Raw genomic sequence first — 27,876 nt, forward strand, 5'->3', positions numbered from 1 at the left:
ACCACCGCACTCCAGCCTGAGTGACAGAGCAAGAGACCCTGTCTCAAAAAAAAGGCTTACCATGAACAATAATTGACTTCTTAATTCCATACTGTCTGGTCTCTTTTTAGGATCTTGCTTGACAAATATTCCAACTTTCTCTCTTTCCCCTGAGGCCTATAAAAATGATCAGGTTTTCTCAATTCTATGTAAATCTTCCCTCACTTTGACCCATCTCATCTCTCTTTTTCAGCAGGAAGCTTATACTAAGAATAATGTTATATTCACTGGCTTTATCCTCTTACCTTTCAATTATTTCTCAATCCCACGTCAATCTGCACTCTAAACTACTGTTTTCCTGTTCGGTTTGGTTTTTGTTCTGCCAGGAACAGCATACATATATTTTTAAGGAGGTTACTAATGTCCTCCTAAATACCAATTCAAGTCCCTTCTCCTGGGTCTTCATCACTTTATTCAACCTCTCTGCAGAATCTGACAATCTTGTCCATCTTATCCTTTACATTTTATTTTTTCCTACCTCCTTCTATGAGGCTGTATTCCAATTTTTGCTTCCTCTTCTGTTTCAGACTTCCTTTCCTTTGTTCAAGTCTTAAATGTAGACATTTCCAAAGTTCATCTTAAGTTCTCTTTATTAACACCATACTTTCTTCCTGGGAAATCATATTCACTCTTCCCCACTACGAAATAATACCCAAGTCTATATCCCTAGACCTGACTAATTTTTTTTTCCTGAGCTTTCAGCAGACTTGACTTTCAAGTATCTGCAAAACATTTATAAATATTCTACTAGCAACTCAACATCAACATTCCAAAACCTGAATCATTATTTCCCTCTTAAAAAAACAACCTGCCACGCTCTTCCAATATTCTTTCTTAACAGCACCCTCCCAAGCTGGAAGCCTCAAAATCTAACTATTCTCTCACATTCCAGTGATAACTCAGTTTTATCAATTCTACTTTCCAATGCTTTGTCACTGTCCTAGTCATCTTTTGCCAAAACTAATTAAGTAATTGCCCTGCTTTCAATCCATCCTTAAAATGCTACCAGATCTGCTAATACATTTTTGATGTCTCCCCACTGCATAAAAATTAAAATCTAAATTCTTTAACACCTAAACATTCCATCATTAGATCCCAGCCTGCCTTCCTATTACCTCCCAAAAACATGCTAAAACACTTGACTTTCTTTGCACAACCCAATTATTCCACACTTCTAAGTTTTTGCTCAAGTGATTCCCAAAATCCTCAACACTACTCCCCAACTCATTTTCCGTATCTGCATTTCTACAGGATTCATTACTGCACTTCCGTTATAGAACTAGTTCTATGTTTAATTTATTTATTTACATGTCTGTTTCCACCAGAAGACCATTTCTCTTACCATTCTTTCTATTTCTCACAGCACAACACACCTGGTTTGCCCACAAAAGGTGCGTAACTGGAGTTTGTTGAATACCTGCACATGTACTGTTAAAGCATATTAACTATTTCAATGTATGTAACTATAAAGCATGTACTTTTAAGTAGACCATCCTATTTGGAAAAATTCTTATTCCATTTTCTCAAACTATATTCTCTCCTCCTTTCTAATCATTTGATTAAATTGGTGACATTAAGGGCATACTTGATTGATACTGAAGTAAATTTTTTTCTTTCTTATACCTCCTACATTTTCCAAATTTTTCTGTAATGATCATGTTATTTTAATAACCAAAATAGAACATGGCTTCCTTACCCTCAGAAGTCTTCCCTAACCATCCTCACTCAAGTCTAGCCATTCTATTCACTTTAGCCATCCCTTTGGTATATGTCTATCTAGTCCCACATAAAATTACTAATTAAAAAATACAATTCCTCTCTTTATGCATTTTCCTGTCATTTTCTGTTGTATCCTGCCACTCACGTACTTATATTCAGATGAAGCTCCTAAAAGGCAGAAAATCTTTATGCCTTCTGTTTTGCATAGTGCATCAAATGTAACAGAGCACATCCCAAGCAACAATTAGACTCTCAGTTATTGTATCACCAAAAGAGGGACAGATTCATTCTATTACTAAAACTAGAAGCTGCTTCAGGGATAAGAAATAGATTTCTTCCATCTTCTATAACCCTAAAGGCAAGGAAGAAAACTGGTTCCATGGACATAGTCATTCCCTCTGTGAGTCCACTGTTCTTCTTCCATCCTATATGCTATATTCATGAGTCAAGTTCTCAAATATTAATACTTATTAGTTTGTTAAATGGTTTTCACAACTCTTCTCTACTTCTAATTGTCCCAATGCTAATTAATGTTATAACTAAGAACTGAAATTCATTTTCCCATTGTCTGACTTTTTCCTGAAAAGCTGAATTCTTGTCCAAAAAACGAAAACTTTCAAGAGATTCACCCAGATTATAGACTTTCTCAGAACTGTAAGTCCCAGAGACCTGATCAGTGAGGAAAGACGGCTTATAGGAGCCATCAGTGGATGTGTTGCCAGTTCCCCGCAAGGACTTCATGTGAGAAACTGCCATGCGTAAGATGGTTAACTTGTCTGGTTTTCGAGCCAGGGCACTACAGGTGGGTACCATATCTGACAGTTCTGTGATGTAGGCTGTCATCTTGTTCCGTCGCCGCCGTTCAATTTCACTGTGATTTTCCCTGCATGGAAAGAGAGAGAAGCCCCATCCAGGTGGTCACATCTGGTCATTTGGTAGCAGGGAGAGTGATATGGACACCAAGTGTGCTGCTGAAGAATGTGGTATTCAGATTTAGTGATGCTTAAGTCTCAGCAGTTAAAATAAGGTTTGCCAACCTTCTCATGCAAAGCAAGCATGAAACAGAACTAATAAGGCAGACAGAGAACAAGCAGATAATACAATTCCCTTCCCCCTATTTCCTGGAAACTTCACATCATTTGCAAATTACCACTCCCTCAGAAAAAAAGCTGTTTTAAGAAATGACAGGCCAGGCATAGTGGCTCACGCCTGTAATCCCAGCACTTTGGGAGACTGAGGAAGGTGGATTACTTGAGGCCAGGAGTTCAAGACCAGCCTGGCCAACATGGTGAAACCCTGTCTCTACTGAAAATACAAAAATTAGCAGGGCACAGTGGCATGCCCCTGTAATCCCAGCTACTTAGGAGGCTGAGACAGGAGAATCACTTGAATCCAGGAGGTGGAGGCTGCAGTGAGCCAAGATTGCACCACTGCACTCCAGCCTGGGTGACAGAGCAAGACTCCATCTCAAAAAGAAAAAAGAAAGAAAGAAAGAAATGACAATATTTCTAAATGCTGATTTTACTCACTTAAGTTCCATTGGAACATATAACCTCAGCTTGGTTAACTCCCATGTTGACTAATTCAACTATTTAAAGGCCAGAAAATAAAAGGATCAATTTTTGCCAACTCAAGTATGTAGCTCCACAGCTGATACAAGAATTGATGGTATAGATTTCCTTGGTCTATAAAATATGGTAAGTCTCTCTCTTATTTGCAACATTAAAAGGCAGAATTTGAAGATTTTGAAGTTTTATTTGGCCCATTAATGCACAAAGTCCTACCTTCTTTATCTGGGTGTGCTGCCAGTGCACTCAACTTCTTACAAGACTTAAGATACACCATCTACTAAAAGTCCTATATGGGTCCCCCGTCTGGGACGAAGTTAACTGGAGAGCAGGAGTAGAGTGGAGAGGAGGATGATTAAAGGTCTGGCAAGAGACAATTTGAATCTCACCCAGGTAAACAGACCACAGCTCCAACACTGACTTCCTCAAAATTAAGACAGAAAGATATCACTGTTAACAGGAATAATCCAGTAGTTTTCCAACAGGAATTTTTTAAAGCCCATTAAATTTCTCAGTGTCCTCCATCAGGATGCCTCAAGGAGATAACCAAGCAACATGCTGCATTTCTGCTTCTACTCAAATATTTGCTAGAAATATTTTCTCTCTCTCTCTTTTTTTTTTTTTTTTTTTTGAGACGGAATCTCGCTCTGTCGCCCAGGCTGGAGTGCAGTGGCGCGATCTCGGCTCACTGCAAGCTCCGCCTCCCGGGTTCACGCCATTCTCCTGCCTCAGCCTCCTGAGTAGCTGGGACTACAGGCGCCCACAACCGCGCCCGGCTAATTTTTTGTATTTTTAGTAGAGACGGGGTTTCACCGTGGTCTCGATCTCCTGACCTTGTGATCCGCCCGCCTCGGCCTCCTAAAGTGCTGGGATTACAGGCGTGAGCCACCGCGCCCGGCCGCTCTCTCTTTTTTTTGAGATGGAATCTCGCTCTGTCACCCAGGTTGAAGTACAGTGGCGGGATCTCGGCTCACTGCAACCTCCACCTCCTGAGTTCAAGCAATTCTCCTATCTCAGCCTCCAGAGTAGCTGCAACTAAAGGTGCACGCCACCACGCCCAGCTATTTTTTTTTTTTTTAATTTTTAGTAGAGATGGAGTCTCCCCAAGTTGGCCAGGATGGTCTCGATCTCTTGACCTCGTGATCTGCCCGCCTCAGCCTCCCAAAGTGCTAGGGTTACAAGCATGAGCCACTGTGCCCGGCTTGCTTTATCTCTTTTATTTATTTCTGTTACCACCTAAGAATTCTACTTGAACAAAAATTATTTGTCAAAAAAAAAAAAGAAAAAATTAAAAATCTAACATAAATCTCTTTTTTCTGAGAAGAACAAAGGGAGGTCAAGTACGTAAGTGACTTGCCCTAGGCTACTCTCTTCCCAATACGATGTTTTCTCCACCACATCATGCCAAATCCATTTTCTGAATAGTGAAAGGGTTAGTAAGAAGCTCGAGTTAAACTGGCAGCAAAATGAGTTTGTGGCCCAGATTAAAGAGGAAATAGTAGAAAAAAGGGGGAAAATAGTAAAAATAGGTATCAGCATCAATGATCTATTTCCTAAGTCGCCCCCAAATCACGGATACTAGAAAACAGAAAAGTCTATGCATATTTCTTCTGCAGTATTTCTGCATTACAAACAACAGTCTCCAAAGAGAATTCCAGAGTCTCCTTTCTAAATGGCAAAAAGGGTCTCAACACATAGGCCCATATTTAGTTACACTTTGCCTAAGACATAAAATTCTACTCTCAAACATAAAGCACTCATCTTCCTAGTATCTGACAGATTTCTGACACGTAAGTACAGAAACCTGGTCTTTTAAATAGCCACATCAAGGAAACTAAAACTTTTCTAGAAAACTACCACAAGAAAGGATTAGATCACCAAAGCAACACTAGTTCTGTTGTGAGAATAATCTAGGCTGTGAGTCTTCATAAGAAAATAGGTGTGAGTTTCCTAGAGGTGTGGAGTAAATGCTGAGGCCTAAATACTGGGAGCTAATCACAAATACAGATATATTTGTGGTTTTCTGATAAAAAGAGTATTTCCCTGTTAAAGCACCAACTGGCACAGCTGCATTACTTCTAAGAGCTTTTTGTTCCGTGAAACTTAGTACTGACATAAAGAAAAAAAGAAAAAAACTTAATAGCAATTTCTTAAATCCCTAAGCAAAGTTCCCTCAACTCACCCACTTTCTGATGGGGAAAGCCAAAGTTCCTGTTACACTCAAACTTCTAAAAAATATTGTCCTCTCTTGCCACAGATAAGGAAAAATACAAAGAGAAAGGGGAAGAAAAGATAGAGTAAGAAAAAGGATAGAAAAAGCAGCAGCATCTGCTTCATCATGCTAAAAGACACTGTTCTCCTACCTGGCAAGTCTCTCTTTATCCGCAGAGCTCTGCTCATCATCCGACCTAAAAATAGAATTAATGAACTAAGCTAAAATTAAAATAAAAAAGAAGGAAGGAAGGGGGGAGGGAAGAAGGGAAAAAAGGAAGGAGGAAGGGAAAGGAAATGGAGGGAGGATAAAAAAAGAAAAGGAGAAAGAAGAGAGAAAAGTATATAGAACTAAACAGATGCAGAGAAGAGAGGAGGGAAATGAATTATAGGCAGGAACCTTGCCTGTAACTCTACAAAGTCATCTGTTAGGATAAAGAAAAAGTAACTTACAAGATAAAGGTCAACATAAAAGCAAAGCCAATATATATTGTAAATTAACATGATCTAAACACAGGAAGCATTTTGCCAATCGATCTCTGTAGGAACCAAAGATATACAGAGTCTGAACAAGAACAAACAAAGGGAATTCAGGAATACCATTTTCATACACTGCTCCCAATCTGGAAAGAAAATGATAGCCACATGTGCTATTCTATAAAGACAAAATTAAAGACAGAGTAAATTAAAGATGATAGTATCAAACAAGTGATCACAAATACAATCTCTCTGTCTCTCACACAAACAACACATGCATGTGCCACACAATGACAAAATAACCAACCAGACTTCACTGGAGAAATTATATAAATAACTCTAAGAACTAGGTTTCTGGCATGTCCTCTATTACTGATTTGTTCCTAAAGTAATTCTTAACTTTGATTCAGTCCCTTTGCCATTTCTCTGCAGTATAGCCACACAGGAATGGATCAAAAGTAACAATTCCCCCTCCACTGGAGAAGGATACAAAGAACCATCACTAAATTTTTCCAGAAAACTGAGATACTGTAATGATAGGTGGCAACTGAAGAAATAGCAAGGTGTTAGCAGGCCAATGTATCAGGAATGTGTCAATTCCATTTTAAATACATTTATATAGATAAAGAAGCCTCGAATAAAATGTCTAAGTATGACAGGTTAACAAGCTAAAAGATTATTTAGCTATTAAAAATGACGAATACAATAGCCTTATCAATATATGGGAATGTTTTTATAAAATGGTCAATAGACAGAAAATAACACAGTAACAAGGAAGAAGAATGTAAAAATTTACGCATATATTCTGAGGACAAGAGAAGGAGAAATAAGTGATATTCAGCAGTTTAGAGTTTTACATTCCTTGGGTTATTTCTTCTAGATAGTTCCTTAACAAACTACAAACTTTTTTTTTTCAAAAAGTTGAGCAATTTTCAGCTTTTAAGACCCTCTATTGAATTCCCAAGGAGGATATGTGAGATGCACTACCTTAACAAATCATATGAATGAATTCTGTTGTTTGAAAAAAAGTTAAGCATCTAAAATTCCTATTTCTACTGCCCCTACTACTACAGATCCACAATCCCTTATCCACCCCAGTATTTCTGAATGAAATATATGCACATTAAGCAGGACAAACGAAGACTAAAATCATTCACGCCATGTTTTCATGGCTTTTTGAAATTTCATCAAGATACTGTGGACCTTTACTACCAATAATATTGATGGTCTGACTTTTTAATGAAGGTTGAAAAACTATCCTCCAAATATCTATGATTAACTTCTCATTTTAGAGATGGTTCACATTCTAAAGACAAGTGTCTACTTCAATTAACTTTGATAAACAAATTATTCTTCAAAAACCTCTCAACTTCACTCCTTTCCTGTTGCCACTGCCAATCTAGCCCAGGCCCTCAAGATTTTTTTTTTTTTTTTTTTGAGACGGAGTCTGGCTCTGTTGCCCAGGCTGGAGTAGTGCAGTGGCGTGATCTCAGCTCACTGCAAGCTCCGCCTCCCGGGTTTACGCCATTCTCCTGCCTCAGCCTCCCAAGTAGCTGGGACTACAGGCGCCCGCCATCTCGCCCGGCTAGTTTTTTTGTATTTTTTAGTAGAGACGGGGTTTCGCCGTGTTAGCCAGGATGGTCTCGATCTGACCTCGTGATCCGCCCGTCTCGGCCTCCCAAAGTGCTAGGATTACAGGCTTGAGCCACCGCGCCCGGCCGGCCCTCAAGATTTTATAGCTGTCTTATTATTTCAGCAGCTTCCTATCTATCTCCTTATAGTCCAACAGTCCATCCCTTTAATCAATTCTATAACTGCTACCAGAGAAATATCCCTACAATGCATTTTATATAATATCCTCTAATTCAAAGCCTGAGATTGCATCTCACCACTTCAGAATAGTTTTTAACTACTTCCCCTGATATTTCTTATGTCTCTACATCAATGGTTCTCAAAGTATGTTCCCGAGACCAGGAGCATCAGCAATGAATAAATACTAAATGCTAAGTGCTCAGTTAATCACTGGATTTTGAAATAACAGATTATTCATTTTTCTGAGGTAGCTGCAAACTTAATTTATAAAAAAGAAATAATTTATTGCCTAATATTTTTTTTTTTTTTTTTTTTTTTTTGAGACGGAGTCTCGCTCTGTCGCCCAGGCTGGAGTGCAGTGGCCAGATCTCAGCTCACTGCAAGCTCCGCCTCCCGGGTTCCCGCCATTCTCCTGCCTCAGCCTCCCGAGTAGCTGGGACCACAGGCGCCACCACCTCGCCCGGCTAATTTTTTGTGTTTTTAGTAGAGACGGGGTTTCGCCGTGTTAGCCAGGATGGTCTCGATCTCCTGACCTTGTGATCCGCCCGTCTCGGCCTCCCAAAGTGCTGGGATTACAGGCTTGAGCCACCGCGCCCGGCCTATTGCCTAATATTTAATAAAAACTTTCTAAAAAGAAAATTGACATTTGAGTTAAGAAGAATTTAATAAAAAACAGAGTATATTTCATCATCTTGATAGGCAATTTAAACAAATTTAAGTTAAGAAGAATTTAATAAAAAACAGTATATTTCATCATCTTGATAGGCAATTTAAACAAATTTAAGTTTTTTCACTCAAAACTTTACTTGCCACAAAAACTGTTTCCTTACTGTCGTTTTTTTTTTTTTTTTTTCTGAGACAAAGTCTTGCTCTGTCACCCAGGCTGGAGTGCAATGGTGCCATCTCTGCTCACTGCAACCTCCGCCTCCCAGGCTCACGGAATTCTCATGCCTCAGCCTCCAGAGTAGCTGGGATTAAGAGTACCCACCACGATGCCTGGCTAATTTTTATATTTTTATATATTTTATATTTTTAGTAGAGATGGGGTTTTACCATGTTGGCCAGGCTGGTTTTGAACTCCTGACCTCAAGTGATCCACCCGCCTCTGCCTCCCAAAGTGCTGGAATTACAGGCGTGAGCCACCACTCCTGGCCTCTTACTGTCATTTTTAAAAGAACAGGACCAACCAGGCATGGTGGCTATGCATATAATCCCAATATTTGGGAAGCTGAGGTAGAAGGATCACTGAAACCCCAGAGTTTGAGGCTGCAGTGAGCTATGATCATGCCACTGTACTCCTGCCTGGGAAACACAGTGAAAACAATGTCTCTAAAATGTCTCTAAAAATATACATATATTAAATGTCTCTAAAAATATACACATATTAAAATAAAATAATAGGCTGGGCACAGTGGCTAATACCTATAATCCCAGCACTTCGGGAGGTTGAGATGGGTGAATCACTTGAAGTGAGGAGTTCGAGACCAGCCTGGCCTACATGGTGAAACCCCATCTCTGCTAAAAAAAAAATTATTACAAAAATTAGCAATTAGCCAGGCATGGTGGCACATGCCCGTATTCCCAGCTACTCGGGAGGTTGAGGTGGTAGAACAACTTGAACCCAGGAGACAGAGGTTATAGTAAGCTGAGATTATACCACTGTACTCCAGCATGGGCGACGGAGTGAGACTCTATCTCAAAAAAATAAAATAGGCTGGGCGCGGTGGCTCACACCTGTAATCCCAGCACTTTGGAAGGCTGAGGCGGGCAGATCACAAGGTCAGGAGTTCAAGACCACCCTGACCAACATGTTGAAACCCCATCTCTACTAAAAATACAAAAATTAGCTGGGCGTGGTGGCAGGCACCTGTAATCCCAACTACTCAGGAGGCTGAGGCAGGAGAATCGCTTGAACCCGGGAGGTGAAGGTTGCAGTGAGCCGAGATGGCGCCATTGCACTCCAGCATGGGCAACAGAGCAAGACTCTGCCTCAAAATAAATAAATTAATTAAATAAAATAACAGAACCATTATCTGTATTCCTATTTTTGTAAATCTATTTAATAATAAATGCAAACACAAAATCCATAATTTGTGTTCCTATGGAAACCTTGCAAGCACATTGCTTTAGTTATCACATACACAGAAAAACATTGTATAAAATATACTGCCAGTCTGAAGCCATGTCACCTGAACATAAATGATAGTTACAATACTAAGTTTCCCATACTTCCAAACAGGAAAGAGATTGGACAAAGAAATTCAGTCTCATCCAGAAAAAATTAAAAGTTAATATGCTAGGATTGTCTGGTTCTACAACATGGATCATATTATATGATATATTACCTACTACTATATTACCTGGCAAACCGTTCCTTATCGTTAGACATCTGATCATCATCACACCTGAAGGAGAAAAAAAGGATTGTTTCAAAGCATTGCACTTGTTATATCTATTTCACTCTGAAATGAAAACTAGAAAGGGGTGAAACTATTCAATAGAAAAAAAGCTAATGGAAAAGCATCACAAAGTGATAGAAATAGCAGCACCCCACAGAACTTAAAAGACCCACAACTATTATTTGTCAGGTTTCTGGTATTTCCATTACCCTTACCAGACACACCAAAAAAAGATGATGATCTAATGACAACACAGCTGACTGGTCTGTCAGCACAATTCTAAAGTAAGGGATAGCTTTGGATTTTTTTTTAATTATGGCAAAAAACACATAAAACTTACCACATACCATTTTTAAGTGTACAGTTTAGTGTTAACCATATTCACATTGTTGTGCAACAGATATCTAGAAGTTTTTCATCGTGCAAAACTGAAACTCTATATTCATTAAACACCATTTTCTCATTTCTCCTTCACCCCAACCCCTAGCAACCACCGTTTTACTTTCTGTGTCTATGAATTTGACTACTTTGTAGATACCTCATGTAAGTGGAATCATACAGCATTTGTCTTTTTGTTACTGGCTTATTCTTTCAGTATAATGTCCTTAAGATTCATCTTGCAGCATATGACAGGCTTTCTTTTTAAGGCTGAATAATATTCCCTTGTGGGTACATACTACATTTTCTGTATCCATTCATCTGTCAGTGGACATCTGGGTTACTTCGACCTCTTATCTATTGCACAAAATGGGCCAATAAACATGAGTGTGCAAATATCTCTTTAAGACTCTGCCTTCAATTATTTTGTATATATATACCCAGAAAAAAGAAGGGGGAGGCTGGGAACAGTGGTTCATGCCTGTAATCCCAGCACTTTGGGAGGCCAAGGCTGGGCAGATCACCAGGTCAAGAGATCTAGACCATCCTGGCCAACATGGTGAAACCCCATCTCTACTAAAAATACAAAACTTAGCTGGGCGTGGTGGCACGCGCCTGTAATCCCAGCTACTCGGGAGGCTGAGGCAGGAGAATCACCTGAAGGCGGAGGTTGCAGTGAGCTGAGATCATGCCACTGCACTCCTGGTGACAGAGCAAGACTCCATCTCAAAAAAAAAAAAAAAAAAAAAGAGAAGGGGGAAAGTGAATTTGGTGGTGCTTTTCTCAGGCACAACAACCCGACTTGGTAAGATAAACTATGATAGTCTTTTTTTATGACTAGGAAAAGGATAAATGAACTTCTCTTTGGATCTGCATGTAGTTGTGACTACTGGATTTTGTGGAAGCAATGACTCATGGTTAGAGCTAATTCACAGGTATAAAAAAAGACTAGTGGTTACCCTCATATCTTTCATAAACACAGTGAAGTTCCACTAATAGCATATATCATTATAATTCAGGATTAAAATAGGAGGAATTCTCAATAAAGTTGTTTGAAAAAGTCTGTCTTCTCCAGAAATTGAAATCTCTTCCCTTCTTCACATTTATTGAGACTCATTAAGTCTCAAGAGACCTCTTAGAGAATTATACTTCCACTTGCAACTATTTCTTTGTGATGGCCAAGTCACGGTTTTGTTTTCAAGAGTATTTGGCAAGGTTCATCTAGTCAGTAGCCAGAAATATGAGCCTTAACTTTAAATGTTACTATAAAAAAAGAAGATAGATGCTATTAACTGTATGAAGCATTATAAAACTAAACAATGGCAAGCAATTTACAGTATGGACATCCTTTGTGTAAAAACAAAAACTGAGATGAGTGTGTGTATGTTCACATATACACATCTATATATAATTGTGTATACACTAAATATTTCTGGAAGGATACTCAACAAACTGGAAACTGCAGTTGTCTGAAGAGTTTTGAAGGTCTAGGCCAGGCGCAGGGGCTCACACCTGTAACCCCAGCACTTTGGGAGGCCGAGCCAGGTGAATCAGGAGTTTGAGACCAGCCTGGCCAACATGGCAAAACCTTGTCTCTACTAAAAGTACAAAAATTAGCCAGGCGTGGTGGCAGGCGCCTGTAATCCCAGCTACTCAGGAGGCTGAGGCAGGAGAATAGCCTGAACTCGGGAGGCGGAGGTTGCAATGAGCAGAGATCATGCCATTGCACTCCAACCTGGGCAACAAGAGCGAGACTCCATCTCAAAAGAAAAAAAAAAAAGAGTTCTGAAGGTCCAAAGTGAAAAGAAGATGTGCTTTCACTGTATATAACTCTGTACTATTTGAAATTTTGTTTTTGTTTTTTTATTCTTTTCTGAAGCAAGGTCACCCAGGTTAGAAAGCAGTGGCACAACCTCGGCTCACTGCAAACTCTGCTTCCAGAACTCAAACCACCCTCCCACCTCAGCTTTCCGAGTAGCTGGGACGACAGGCACACAGCAGCACATCCAGCTAATTTTTGTAATTTTTTTTTTTTACAGGTGGAGTTTTGCCATGTTGCCCAGACTGGTCCTGAATTCCTGAGCTTAAGCGATCCACCCACCTCAGCCTCCTAAAGTGCTGGGATTACAGGTGTGAGCCACCATGCCTAGCCTGAAATTTCTATAATAAAATACACTTATATTACTTTCCCAATTAAAGAAAAAACTTAGTTAATAAAACAAACAAATAAGTTTAAGGTGCAGTGGCTCATGCCTATAATCCCAGCACTTTGGGAGGCCGAGGTGTGCAGATCACCTTAGGTCGGGAGTTCAAGACCAGTCTGACCAACATGGAGAAACCCCGTCTCTACTAAAAATACAAAATTAGCCGGGCGTGGTGGTGCATGCCTGTAATCCCAGCTACTCGGGAGGCTGAGGCAGGAGAATCGCTTGAACCCGGGAGGCAGAGGTTGTGGTGAGCTGAGATCATGCCATTGTATTCCAGCCTGGGCAACAGGAGCAAAAATCAAAAAAAAAAAAAAGAAAGAAGGAAGGAAAATAAATAAATGATATTAAATCTGGGCACCCACACAATCAAATCATTTTTTTTGAATTGGGCTCCTTTATCAAATGTCTGTTACTCAGCAATGTACAGGCTACCGGGGTAATATTCTTCCTTTCTTTGAGTCTTACTGTTTTCCTTACTTGAAAACAAGACAAACAATCGGTCTTCAGCAAGAATATCCCCCTTTTCTGAAAGAACTCCTTCATCAATACATTAAAAAGTCCATTTGCAGGCCGGATACAGTGGCTCATGCCTGTAATCCCAACACTTTGGGAGGCCAAGGTGGGAGGATCGCTTCAGCATAGGAGTTTAAGACCAGCCTAGGCAACATAATTTTAAAATTAGCCAGGTATTATGGCTCACATCTGTAGACCCAGCTACTTAGGAGACTGAGGTGGGAGGACTGCTTGAGCCCTGGAGGTCAAGGCTGTAGTGAGCCAAGACTATGCCACTGCACTCCAGTCTGGATGACAGAGTAAGACCCTGTCTCAAAAAAATAAGAAGAAGAAAATAGGCCAGGCATGGGGGCTTACGCCTATAATCCCAGCACTTTGGGAAGCTGAGGCGCATGGACCATTTAAGGCCAAGAGTTCTGGACCAGCCTGGCTAACATGGTGAAACCTCGTCTCTACTAAAAATACAAAAATTAGCCAGGTGTGGTAGTCGCAGCTACTCAGGAGCCTGAGGCATGAGAATCACTTGAACCTGGAAGGCAGAAGTTGTAGTAGTCAAGATTGCACCACTGCACTCCAGCCTGGGCGACAGAGGAAGACTGTCTCAAAAAAAACAAACAAATAGTCCATTTTAAAAACTACAGAACATTAATTACTCAAAAATACAAATTCCTCATGCCTGTAATCCCAGCACTTTGGGAGGCCAAGGAGGGCGGATCACAAGGTCAAGAGATCGAGACCATCCTGAGCAACATGGTGAAACCCTGTGTCTACTAAAAATACAAAAATTAGCTCGGTGTGGTAGCACACACCTGTAGTCCCAGCCACTCGGGAGGCTGAGGCAGGAGAATCGCTAGAACCTGGGAGGGGGAGGTTGCAGTGAGCCGAGATCGTGCCACTACACTCCCAGTGACAGAGCAAGACTCCATCTCAAAAAAAAAAAAAAAATACAAATTCCAATTCCTGCTACCTATAAGAGGAGTCAACAGGTGTCAGAGGGTATGACAGAGTCATAGATTAATGATACCTCAACCAATGAATTACACCTCTCAGTATGTACTCCCTTGTGTAACCCTCATACACTCACAACTGGAACATATGACTTGCTTTGGCCAATGGGACATAAGCAAATGTCATATAAGCAGAGGTTTGATAAGCACTTGCACACTGGGATTTGTGCTGTAGATTGTAGCTATCACCACATGAAAAAATTCAGTCTGGCCTCCTTGAGGATAAAAAAACCACATAGACAGAAATACCCAGCCATCCCAGCTGAGTCCAGTTCTCAGCAGACCAGCTGAGAATGCAGTCTTATGAGTCTAGGTGAGATAAGCAGAATAAACGTGCAGTCAATCCACAGAATTGAGAAATAACAAACTATTGTTCTTTTTAAGCTATGAAGTAATACAGAACTGATACAGAGGGTTTGTAAATGCTGTCCTATCCTCACTGAGATCCTTTCTCTCACTGAGATCCTTTCTCTAGATATATTAACAGAATGCTTAAAAATTTTCTGAGATATAGGAATATTTATAGTTTTGTGATGAAGTACTCTTCTTAGACCTAAGGACAAAAATTTACAAGTCAGAAGTATAAAGATCATAAACTAATTTTTAATATCAGACATCTAAGGAAAGTTTTTCAGTCTCTTACCTCAAAAATTTACTGTTCCCTTCTCCATCGTCATCAAAATCCAGCCTGAGGAAAGCCAACAATAAATACTTTAAGCCTGCTGATAATACAAAACATTAACAAGTTAAAATTTCTCAACACAAGCTACGTGTACACCCACCCAAATGGAAAAATGAAAAGAGGAAGCGCAGAAGTCAAACAAAGCTACATTACCTCTTCTTCATAGTCCCAAACTAAGCAAAGAAGAACAAAACTGGGGCCGGGCGTGGTGGCTCACACCTGTAATCCCAGCACTTTAGGAGGCTGAGGCTGGTGGATCATCTGAGGTCAGGAGTTCAAGATCAGCCTGGCCAACATGGTGAAACCCCGTCTCTACTAAAAATGCAAAAATTAGCTGGGCATGGTGGCAGGCACCTATAATCTCAGCTACTCAGGAGGCTAAGGCAGGAGAATTGCTAGAACCCGGGAGGTGGAGGTTTCAGTGAGCCAAGATCGCGCCACTGCACTCAAGCCCGGGTGACAACAGCGAGACTCCGTCTCAAAAAAAAAAAAAAAAGTACAAAACTGGGTAATAGAAAAAAGTACCTTCTGCTACCCTAACACTTTCCTAGAGTAGCAGTCAATTTTTGCCAAAGTTTTGCATCAGACTACAACCTCTATAAAGGGAGCAGGAATCCACTCAGAAAAGGTAAGAAAAAAATTAACATAAATAATTCAGATCCATGTTTCATTTCTATAGCCTGCTCTAAGCCATGTTACCGAATTTCTGAAACATCTTTCAAAGCAGTGATCTTACATAAAAGAGTAACTTAACAACTACGAAGATTGTTAGATAATGTTTCTTTCCTTCATTGATCTAATAAACATGAAATATATTCTACATTCAAGACACTGTGCTAGGTGAGGTAAAAACTAGAACCTTGCCCTCAAGGGGCTCTTTACCTAGAGAAATACAAATATAAAACAAGTGAGAATAGGAAAGTGTCACATAAGGGGTACAATCAACATGTTACAGACATTCAGTGAAAGAAGTGAATTTCATTTAAGGAGATTAGGAAGGATTATAAATAATAAAATAGGCTGATCTCTGTACACTACTGAACTAAAATATTGCTCATGTTACCACCTTAACCTAGCGATCACTCTTTTTACTTCTACTAGTGGGATACCTTGATATTATGGGCCTCTACATGGGTCGCATTTGAAGTACACATACAGCATCAATCCTGAAAGTGTTTGTTCCTCTTCCTCCTTCCTGAATCCCCTAATCTGATCACCTGTAAAATCTTACCTATCTACCCAGTATCTCAAATTATTTATTTCTTCTCCTTCTTTCTTTCTTTTTAAGAGACAAGCTCTCACTCTGTTGCTCAGGCTGGAGTTCAGTGGCATAGCTCACTGCCGCCTTGAGCTCCTTGGCTCAAGGGATCCTCCCATCTCAGCCTTCCAACTAGCTGGAACTATAGAAGCACGCCACTGCACCCAACTAAATTTCTTTATTTTAAAAAATCTCAGCTGGGCATGGTCGCTCACACCTGTAGTCCCAGCACTTTGGGAGGCCAAGGTGAGCAGGCTGCTTGAGCTCAGGAGTTCAAGACCAGCCTGGGCAACATGGTGAAATCCCGTCTCTACAAAACATACAAAAACTAGCCAGGCATGGTGGCACATGTGTAGTCCCAGCTACTTGGGTTGGGGGGTGCAGGAGGGGCTGCAGGCCTTGAACCTGGGAGGTCAAGGCTGCAGTGAGCTGAGATTGGGCCACTGCACTCTAACCTGAGTGACACAGCAAGACCCCGTCTCAAAAAAGAAAAGGAGCCAGCCACAGTGGCTCACACCTGTAATCCCAGCACTTTGGGAAGCTGAGGCAGGTGCATCACTTGAGGTCAGGAGTTCAAGACCAGCCCAGCTGACATGGTGAAACCCCGTCTCTATTAAAAATACAAAAATTAGCTGTGCGTGGTGGCAGGCACCTGTAATCCCAGCTACTCAGGAGGCTGAGGCATGAGAATCGCTTGAACCCTGGAGGTGAAAGTTGCAGTGAGCCAAAATTGCGCCACTGCACTCCAGCCTGGGTGACAAGAGCAAAACTATGTCTCAAAAAAAAAAAAAAAAAAAAAAAAAAAGGGAAGGGGAAAGAGAGGAAGGGAGGCAAGGAGGGAGGGAAAGGTAATTGCTAAGTCAAACAAAAAAAATGAAGGAAGTAAAGAAAAGAAAGATAATTTCTAAATCAAAGAAAAAAAACTCTCGTCATTTTTCCCAGGCTGGTCTCAAATTCCTGGGCTCAAGTAATCCTCCTACCCAGCCTCTCAAAGTGCTGGCATTACAGGCATGAGCCTCTGTGCTCAGCCCAATAACTCCAATTCTAAGAATCTAAAGAAATAATATGAAATAGGAAAAAAAAGTTTAGGTACAAAGAAGTTATTTGTAGCATTATATATAACAGTAAAATCTTCAAAACAATTTAAATGTCACAAAATAGGAAGTTAAGTACATCCTTTCATGCAACCATTAAAAATTATGTTTATGGCTGGGTGTGGTGGTTCATGCCTGTAATCCCAGTGCTTTGGGAGGCCGAGGCAGGCAGATCACGAAGTCAGGAGATTGAGACTATCCTGGCTAACACGGTGAAACCCCGTCTCTACTAAAATACAAAAAAAAAAAAAAAATTAGCCGGCCGTGGTAGCGGGCACCTGTAGTCCCAGCTACTCGGGAGGCTGAGGCAGGAGAATGGCGTGAACCCAGAGGCATAGCTTGCAGTGAGCCAAGATCGCACCACCGCACTCCAGCCTGGGCGACAGAGCGAGACTCTGCCTCATAAAAAAAAAAAAGTATGTTTATATAGAATATGTAACAATATTTTTTTTAAAGGGCCGGGTACAGTAGGTCATGCCTGTAATCCCAACACTTCAGGACGTCGAGATGGGAGGGCTGCTTGAGCCCAGGAGTTTTAGACCAGCCTGGGCAATGTAGTGAGACCCTGTCTTTAAAAACAAAAAAAAAGTTAGCCAGGTATAGTGGCATGCACCTGTGGTCCCAGCTACTTGGAGAACTGAAGTGGGAGGATTGTTTGGGCCCAGGAAGTTGAGGCTACAGTGAGCCATAATCGTGCCACTGCACTCCAGCCTGGGCAACAGAGCAAGACTCTTGTCTCCAAAATATGTGTGTGTGTGTGTGTGTGTGTGTGTGTGTGTGTGTGTTGCTTATTATTTATATAAGGTGCCAAAATGTGTGTATGTGTATTGCTTAAAATGTGTGTGTGTGTATATTGCTTATTATTTATATAAGGTGAAAAGACTAGGCTATATAAAACTATATAATTACATAACTATTAAAAACAATTTACATACAAAGACTGAAGGAAATACAATTTAAAAACGGTAGATTTTGGCCTTTGTATTGTTCTTTCTAACTTTCGGTATTTTCCAATCTTTCTTTAAAAGAAATATTAGGCCAGGCATGGTGGCTTATGCCCATAATCCTAGCATTTTGGGAGGCCAAGGTGGGCATATCACCTGAGATCAGGAGTTCGAGACCAGCGTGGCCAACATGGTGAAATCCCATCTCTACTAAAAATACAAAAATTAGCTGGGTGTGGTGGTGCACGCCTGTAGTCCCAGCTGCTCGGGAGGCTGAGGCAGGAGAATCCCTTGAACCAGGAAGGCGGAGGTTGCAGTGAGCCGAGATCACACCATTGCACTCCAGCCTGGCAACAGAGCAAGACTCCATCTCAAATATAAATAAATAAATAAAAGAAATATTAAAAGACTTCTTTTAGGACAGGTGAAGTGGCTCATGCCTGTGATCCCAGTACTTTGGGAGGCCAAGGCAGGAGGACTGCTTGAGGCCAGGAGTTTGAGGCTGCAGTGGGCCATGATTGTGCCTTTGTACTCCAGCCAGGGTAACAGAGCAAGACCCTGTCTCTAAAAAAACTAAAAAGAAAATTTTTAAAGACTTCCTTTAATATATTTTTTCTGATTACCAATCATAAATGTTCATTTCAGAAAATCTGAAACATCAAAAACAAAAGAAACCATAAGTCACCCATAATACTATTACCCAGAAATCTGATATATATTCTTTCAGTTTTTTCCTGTGTACATATTATACATATTTTTTGACAGTGAAATACCATAATACTGTAACCTTTCTTAATAGCTTGTAAACATTTTTCTATACTGAAACATATTTGTCACTTCTAACTACATAGCATTCCATTTTAAATATACTATGACTTTCTCAAGTGATGCCCTAATTTTGGTATTTATAATACTTCTAATTGTTTGTTACTATACATAACCATAACACAGTGTTTAAAGAGTAAGCTACAAAGCCAAACCCCCAAGGTTCATATCCTATATCTGACATTTATCAGCTTTACAATCTTAGAAAGTTACTTATTTAGCTTACACTTCAGCAAATGGTTCAAATGTTTAAAGCTACTGAACACATAGCAAGTCTTAATATGTTACTCATGTTACCACTGAGCCTAGGCATCACTCTTCCATTACTATTGGTGGGACAAAAATTAAAGACTGGTTATAATTAGCTGCACAATTTTTAAAAAGAAAAAGAAAGAAAAAGGAAAATTTAATACCAGAAAGTAAATAAAATAGTGCCCATTCTTCAAGGCCCCTCTAAGGCAACCTCCTTTCTGAAGCTTTTCTCAATGTTTACCAATAAATGTATTATTTCCACACACAGAAAAACATAGCACCAAATTTATTCCTTTCTAACAAAACTAGGCATATTCTATCATATATTCGTGTGTATAATAATTATTTCTATCAGAACACAACCAACTTAGAAAGAAGGACTGTGACTTACTCATCTTTGCATCCTACTTGCAATCAGCACAATGCCATAACACTAATTAGGAATTTAATAAATACTTTTGGAGCTCAATAGACTCTGCATTCCAAACCAAGCAACATATCAATAACTTAGAAGACAGCTATTCTAGAGCTCAGCATTCTCTAAATTCAGAAAAGCAGCCTATCAAAATGATTTTGGGAAAACAGAAACAAAGCTTAATGAAAGCAGCAAACAGTTTTCTCAGGCACAGTAAAATCTCCCGGCTTAGCTACAGTCCTTTACCTTACAGAAATTTTGGTTTAAAAAAAGAACTGCTTATGGAAAACTTGGATAAAAACATAAATTCTTCATAAAGAAAAATTCAGGGACTAAGGAGACTTATATGACAGTAGTGTAGTAAGTAATCAAGTTGAAGTGAGACGGTCAGAAATAGCCAAGTGAGTTCAGCAACTAAATAAATTCAGCAACTAAAGTTGGTTTATAGGAGAGACATTCATAACACACTACACTCAAACTCACCCTGGTCGCCGCTTAACAGCCCTCTGGACAATGGCTCCTCCACCTTGAATTCCAGGTCCAGGGTTTCCAGAGGCAATGGCTGGACCCAGTGATGGTACATCTGATGTCATTTCTGTCAGGAAAATAATGAAGTAAACATTTTTAAAAAGATGGTCCTTGCGTATCAGCAGTATCAAGTTAGCTAAAAGAAATGTTCAAGCTATAGACAAAATCTCAGCAGTTTGCTAAAAATCCCAAATGCTCATATCCAGATTGCTCTTACTTGATTTTTTTTTTTTTTTTTTTTTTTTTTGAGACCAGGTCTCACTCTGTTGCCTGGGCTAGAGTGCACTGGTATAATCATAGCTCACTATAGCCTCAAACTCCTGGGCTCAAGCAATCCTCCCACCTCAGCTTCTGGAGTAGCTAAGACTACAGGCCCGCACTACCACACCCAGCTAAATTTTTTTTTTTTTTTTTCTTAGAGATGGGGTCTGGATATGTTGCCCAGGCTGGTCTTGAACACCTAGCTCCAAGTGATCGTCCCACTTTGGCCTCCCAAAGCGCTGGGATTATAGGCATGAGCCACCACACATGGTCTCTTCTTAAATTCTTACACTGGTACAAGATATCCCCATACTTCAGTTCTCCCCACATCACAGAGTTTGGAAGTACTATATTCTGCAACCTTCATGTTAAAAAGCTTGTACATAGTTAACAATATACTAATATTGTATACACTTAATAATACACTAATTTAAAAAACATATATAAATGGGTTTATACATTTCATTCATGCAACAAATATTTATAATTTATTTTATTTATCGTGATTGGAAAATACAGAAAAACCCAAAAGGAAAAATCACCTAAATTCCAATACTTAAAAGAAAATTATGTAAAGTAAAACTGAAAGTCCCTCATTATTGTCTCCCTTTCCTGCCTCCCTGTACCTTTCCTCTCTCCTTCCAATTCAATCTCATCCCCCAGCAGTAACCATTACTAACAGCTGAGTACTTTTTTTTTTTTTTTTTAAAGACAGGGTCTCACTTTGTCCAGCCCAGGCTGGAGTACAGTGGCATGATCACAGTTCACTGCAGCCTCAGCCTCCGGGGCTCAAGTGAGTTGTAGGAGCTCTTTATATATTTTGTTTTATTTTTTGTTTATTTTTTTGAGGCAGAGTCTTTCTCTGTCGCTCAGGCTGGAGTGCAGTGGTATGATCTTGGCTCACTGCAACCTCCACCTCCTGGGTTCAATTAATTCTCCCTGCCTCAGCTTCCCGAGTAGCTGGGATTACAGGCGCCCACCACCATGCCCGGCTAATTTTTGTATTTTTAGTAGAGATGGGATTTCACCATGTTGGCTAGGCTGGTCTCGAACTCCTGACTTCAGGTGATAAGCCCATCTTGGCCTCCCAAAGTGCTGGGATTACAGGTGTAAGCCACTGTGTCTGGCTGCTCTTTATATACTTTGGATACTCTGTGTTGTTTATATGATTCGAAATTTTTTTTTCTGCTGGGCATGGTGGCTCACGTCTGTAATCCTAGCATTTTGGGAGGCTGAGGTGAGCAGATCACTTGAGATCAGGAGTTAAAGATCAGCCTGGCCAACATGGGGAAACCCCATCTCTAATAAAAATACAAAAATTAGCTGGGCGTGGTGGTGCATGCCTGTAATCCCAGCTACTTGGGAGGCTGAGGCTTGAGAATCACTTAAACCTGAGAGTCAGAGGTTGCAGGAAGCGGAGATCGCACCACTGCACTCCAGCCTGGGTGACAGAGTGAGACTCTGTCTCAAAAAAAAAAAAAAAAAAAAGAAAAATTTTTTTCTATTCCATGGGTTGCCTTTTCACTCTGTTGGTAGTGTTATTTGATGCACAAAATATTGTACATCATACAGTATGAACTAACAAAAAACAATGAGATATGTGTGTAAATATTCATGACGTATATTAAAATGACGAGCAAGTTGAAGATCAGGCCTCCATTTTTACTAAGAAAAAAATGCACTTTTTTTTTTTTTTTTAAAGACAGGATCTCGCTCTGTTGCCCAGGATGAAGTGCAGTGGTGCAATCACAGCTCATTGCAGCCTCGACTTCCCAGGTTCAAGTGATCCTCCCACATCAACCTCTTAAGTAGCTGGGACTACAGGCATGGGCCACCATGCTGGCTAACTTGTATTTTTTGTACAGATGGGGTTTCACAGTGTTGCAAAGGCTAGTCTCGAACTCCTGGGCTCAAGTAATCTGCTCACCTTGGCCTCCCAAAGCTCTTGGATTACAGGCATGAGCCACCATGTCCAGCCTGCACCTCTTTTTGATTACAGAGTTAGGTATATATAAACTGAGATTAAAAAATAAGAGATAAAATATACTCAAGGCTGGGCTCAGTGGCTCATGCCTGTAATCCCAGTGCTTTGGGAAGCTGAGGTGGGAGGATTGCTTGAGCTCAGGAGTTCAAGACCAGCCTGGGGAACATAGTGAGACCCTGTCTCTACAAAAAAATAAATAAATAAAAATAAAAATAAAATCACCTAGGTGTGGTGGTACCCACCTGTAGTCCCAGCTACTTGGGAAGCTGAGGCAGGAGGATCACTTTATTATAAAGTAGAATTTAAGTTAGATTATTTTGCCCACTGTAGGCTAATGTAAGTACTCTATACATGTTTAAGGTAGTCTAGGCTAAGCTATAATGTGTAATAGATTAAGTGTATTAAATGTATTTTTGACTTAGGATATTTTCAATTTACAATGGGTTTATCAAGACATAACCCCACCATAAGTCAAGGAGCATCTGTACTTATTCTGAACTTTTTCTCTTCCACGTAACAATATATTGCTATGGCAATAAATATACATGTAGATCATTCTTTTTAACAGTTACATAGTACTCTGTACTATAAATGCATAGCTACAACATTCAAACCTTCACTATCATAAATTATGCTTCAGTGAACATCATTGTGTATCTTCATGCACAGTACTTCATACCAGTACTCCCATATTATTTCTGAAAATGACTCCTCGGGCCTAAGGGTAGACACATTTAAAACTTTGATTGCCCATTATCTGCCAAGGAGGTTATACCAATTTAGAGCCTCATCCACTGCATCAATTTAGCCACACCTCCAACAGCATTGTGTTTTGGGAATCCTTCAAATTTCTGGTCATTTTCTTGGTGAAAGACAATTATTGCTGTTAGTTTAGCACACATTAAGGCTGAGCATATTTTTGTTACTGCTAATTTTTCTATTTCAGCCTATAAATTTGAGTGAGCATATGTTACTTTCCTAAGAAAAAACATTTTTTTCCATTAAAAAAAAAGTTCAGGGCCAAGTGCAGTGGCTCATGCCTATAATCCCAGTACTTTGGGAGGCCAAGGCATGAGGATTGCTTGAGCTCGGGAGTTCAAAACTAGCTTGGGCAACATAGTGAGATCCTGCCTCTATTAAAAAAAAAAAAAAAAGTTCATTCTTTTAGTAATAGGTTTATATAGGATATAAGAGTACCATGGAGTCACGCCTGTAATCCCAGCACTTTGGGAGGCCGAGGCAAGCAGATCACGACATCAGTTTGAGACCAGCCTGGCTAATATGGTGAAACTCCGTCTCTACTAAATATACAAAAATTAGCTGGGCACGGTGGCACGCACCTGTAGTCCCAGCTACTCAGGAGGCTGAGGCAGAAGAATCGCTTGAACACGAAAGGTGGAGGTTGCAATGAGCTGAGATCGTGCCACTGCACTCCAGCCTGGCTGACAGAGTGAGATTCCGTCTCCAAAAAAAAAAAAAAAAGATTACCATGGAGGCCAGGCACAGTGGCTCATGCCTGTAACCCCAGCACTTTAGGAGGCTGAGGTCGGTAGATCACTTGAGATCAAGTTCGAGACCAGTCTGACCAACACGGCAAAATTCCGTCTCTACTGAAAATACAAAAATTAGTCAGGTGTGGTGGTGCACATCTATAATCCCAGCTACTTGGGAGGCTGAAGCAAGAGAATCGCCTGGGAGGCAAAGGTTGCAGTGAGCTGAGATCACGCCACTGCACTCCAGCATGGGCAACAGAATGAGACTCTGTCTCAAAAAAAAAAAAAAAAGAGTGCCAGGGAAATTTAGAGAAAGAAAAGATAATCCTGGTTTAAATCAAGGCCTGGCATAGTCCCTTGCAGAGAAGATGTTTAATATGAAGAGGAAACTGAAGGAAATAAGGAAGGCAGGCAACTAGCCCATGGGGAAGTTTCAAAAAGGTACATCAAGCTGGGCCTTAAAAAAAGTAAAGGAGGCCGGGAGCAGTGGCTCACGCCTGTAATCCCAACACTCTGGGAGGCCGAGGAGGGTGGATCACCTGAGGTCAGGAGTTCAAGACCAGCCTGAACAACATGGTAAAACCCCGTCTTTACTAAAAATATAAAAAATTAGCTGAGCGTGGTGGCGGGTGCCTGTAATCCCAGCTACTCAAGAGGCTGAGGTAGGAGAATTGTTTGAACCCATGAGGCAGAGGTTGCAGTGAGCCAATCGTGCCACTGCACTCCAGCCTGGGCAACAAGAGCAACACTCTGTCTCAGGAAAAAAAAAAAAAAGTAAAGAAGAAGAAAAAGGCATTCTACATAGATAAAAGTACATAAGCAAGTCTAAAGGGAGACATGAAGATACAGTTATGTATTACTTAACAACAGGGATACGTTCTGAGAAATGTGTCATTAGGAGATTTCAACATTGTGTGAATATCATTGAGTATACTTACACAAATCTAGATGGTATAACCACTACACACCTAGGTATGTAGGTGTATAGCCTACATACCTATATGTAGCCCATTACTCCCAGTAATAGCCTAGTACTCCCAACCGTCCTAACAAGATGTTACTATACTGAATACGGTAGGCAACTATAACTCAGTGGTAACTATTTATGTACCTAAACATAGAAAAAGTAATGTGTTGTGCTAAGACCTTATGACAACTACATGTCACTGGGCAATAGGAATTTTTCACCTCCATTATAATCTTATGGGACCACCATTCATATATGCAGTCCTTTGATGAGCAAGGCGTCATTAGGTGACACATAACAGCAACTGTGAAGAGCCGTAAAGAAAAAGACCTAAAAAGGTAAGATGTGAAGTGCTAACTGAGAGAAAGCTTTGAATGCCACGATGAAACACCTGGATCAGATTGAACAAAGACAAACATACAACTTTAAGTCTGAGTAACAAGATGAAAATATAAATTAAAATTAATCTGACAGATTTAAAGTTTGAAGTAATAGAAGCAGGAAGACAAGATTAATCAAAAACAAAGTGATAAAGGCCTAAATGAGGATGGCATGACGAAAAGGTAGTTACTTTTAAAATTTTAAACTATGCAACTTCTCAGTAAGGATAGTGAATTAAATGTATCTATCTATTTCTACTCTCTTCTCTCCTCACTCATACACAGGAAAAATTTTTTTAAAAGAGAAAAAATTTTTACACAAGACAAAACCACAAGGATGGAAAGGAAGAGCAATAATTTTTTTGAAACTAGAGATAAAATGGACTATTGCCTTGGGAGATGGACAAAAACTAAATCCTAAAGTGACAAGGGAAAAAGTAGAAAACCAACTTAATTTACACTATGGAATTCCCCCAAAGTCTCAGAAGCTGGTGAGTCCAGGTAACTCTGGGTATGCAGGGTAGGGTGAATGAAGTGAAAATAAGGAGAATTCGTTCAGCATCTGTTTACTACAGAGATGGATTCCTAGATCCTTTTCTCTATTCCTTCTAACCAAGGCAACTACCCCTCACCATTCTGACAAAAGACAGATTTACTCTGTGGAGAGTGTAAATCAAAGGTCTCACAGTCTAGTGAACACCAGGTAAAGGTGAAGTAAGGGAGCCATATTGAAAACAGGAAAACTAACACCAACGTATGTATACTACATGCTTCATTTTTCTTCTGTTATACTGCCTATTTCCTATATTTCGTATCTCCACTTTCTTGGTTTACTCTCTCCTACTGGTGGAGCCTATCTTCTAGTGGATTCCTGAAAAGGTGTAAGAAATGCCTTGGAGGTATGAAAATATTTACTCTATTTCACTAATTGATAGTTTGCCCAGGTATGGAATTCTAAATTAGAACTTATTTTCCCTCAGAATTTTGAAGGCATTGCTCCAAAGTCTTTTTTTCTTTTTTGAGACAGTGTCTTTGCTCTTTCACCCAGGCTGGTGTGCAGTGACGTGATCTCGGCTCACTGCAACCTCCGCTTCCCAGGTTCAAGCAATTCTCCTGCCTCAGCCTCCCAAGCAGTTGGTACTACAGGCATGCACCACCATGCCCAGCTAATGTTTGTATTTTTGTAGGGATGGGGTTTCACCATGTTGGCCAGGCTGGTCTCAAACTCCTGACCTCAGGTGATCCACTCGTCTCAGCCTCCCAAAATGTTGGGAATATAGGCGTAAGCCACCACACCCAGCCTGTTCCAAGGTCTTCTACTTTTCAGCATGACTACTGAGAAAAAAGACCAATCTGATTCCTGAATCTTCTGAATGTGAATAATTTTATTCTCTCTGAAGCTTATAGGATATTCTCTTTCTATCTGATGCTGAAATTTCAGCATAATGGGCCTGGATGTGTGCATGGCCCCTTCGATCTGGAAACTAATGTCTTTCACGGGGACATTTTATTTAAACAGAAATAAAGAATTATGTTAAAAGAAATAAAAATGATGCCACTGGAGAGAAGGAAATGAGAGAAAGGGAGCAGAGGACTCCCTTATAATATTTTTGTAACAAACATTATAAAACTAAGTCTTTAAATATTAAAATATGCATGTATAGTTTTGATTTAAATAATTTTTTTTTTTTTTTTTTTGAAACGGAGTCTCGCTCTGTCGCCCAGGCTGGAATGCAGTGGCCTGATCTCAGCTCACTGCAAGCTCCGCCTCCTGGGTTCACGCCATTCTCCTGCCTCAGCCTCCCGAGTAGCTGGGACTACGGGCGCCCGCCACCACGCCCGGCTAGTTTTTTGTTTTTTTAGTAGAGACGGGGTTTCACCGTGTTAGCCAGGATGGTCTCGATCTCCTGACCTTGTGATCCGCCCGTCTCGGCCTCCCAAAGTGCTGGGATTACAGGCTTGAGCCACTGCGCCCGGCCCGATTTAAATATTTTTTATGTATGTATGTATACACACATACATACATACACACACACACACACACACACACACACAAATATTTGGCAAAAGACCTGAGAAGAGGTAATAACCCAGATAAACACATAAAAAGTAAAATGCAAACACTTACAGTTCCTTAGACTGGGGAAATGAAAAACTCAATTGTGATAGTCATGAAAGATACCGAAAGGTAGGAAAGACAGCAGATTTGAAGGAAATACTGGTGCGAACATACATATATAGGATGTTAAAGATTATTCAAATAGAGGCTGGGCGCAATGGCTCACACTTGTAATCCCAACACTTTGGGAGGCCGAGGCGGGCAGATCACTTGAGGACAGGAGTTCGAGACCAGCCTGGCCAACATGGTGAAACCCCAACTCTACTAAAGATACAAAAAATTAGCCAGGCGTGGTGGCACACTGTAGTCCCAGCTACTCGAGATGCTGAGGCACAAAAATCATT

The 27,876-nt window shown here is 40.4% G+C and overlaps 1 protein-coding gene across 7 annotated transcripts in view; it reads right to left on the minus strand.

Moving 5' to 3' along the window:
* Positions 1-27,876, minus strand: part of ARNT (aryl hydrocarbon receptor nuclear translocator) — a 66,664-nt gene that overhangs the window by 28,433 nt on the left and 10,355 nt on the right. For 3 of the 7 annotated variants that reach the window (XM_050749957.1, XM_050749950.1, XM_050749943.1), the window contains exons 2-6: positions 20,284-20,395; positions 14,974-15,018; positions 10,187-10,231; positions 5,690-5,734; positions 2,428-2,641 (exon numbers count right to left, since the gene is read on the minus strand). In XM_050749957.1, coding sequence (XP_050605914.1) covers positions 2,428-2,641; positions 5,690-5,734; positions 10,187-10,231; positions 14,974-15,018; positions 20,284-20,395 — 461 coding nt within the window. Of the gene's footprint in view, positions 1-2,427; positions 2,642-5,689; positions 5,735-10,186; positions 10,232-14,973; positions 15,053-20,283; positions 20,396-27,876 lie in introns of those variants that run through there. The other 4 variants (XM_050749965.1, XM_050749964.1, XM_050749961.1 and 1 more) reach the window with 2 other exon arrangements.

This window comes from Macaca thibetana, chromosome 1, assembly GCF_024542745.1.
Source record: "Macaca thibetana thibetana isolate TM-01 chromosome 1, ASM2454274v1, whole genome shotgun sequence".
Lineage (NCBI taxonomy): Eukaryota > Metazoa > Chordata > Mammalia > Primates > Cercopithecidae > Macaca > Macaca thibetana.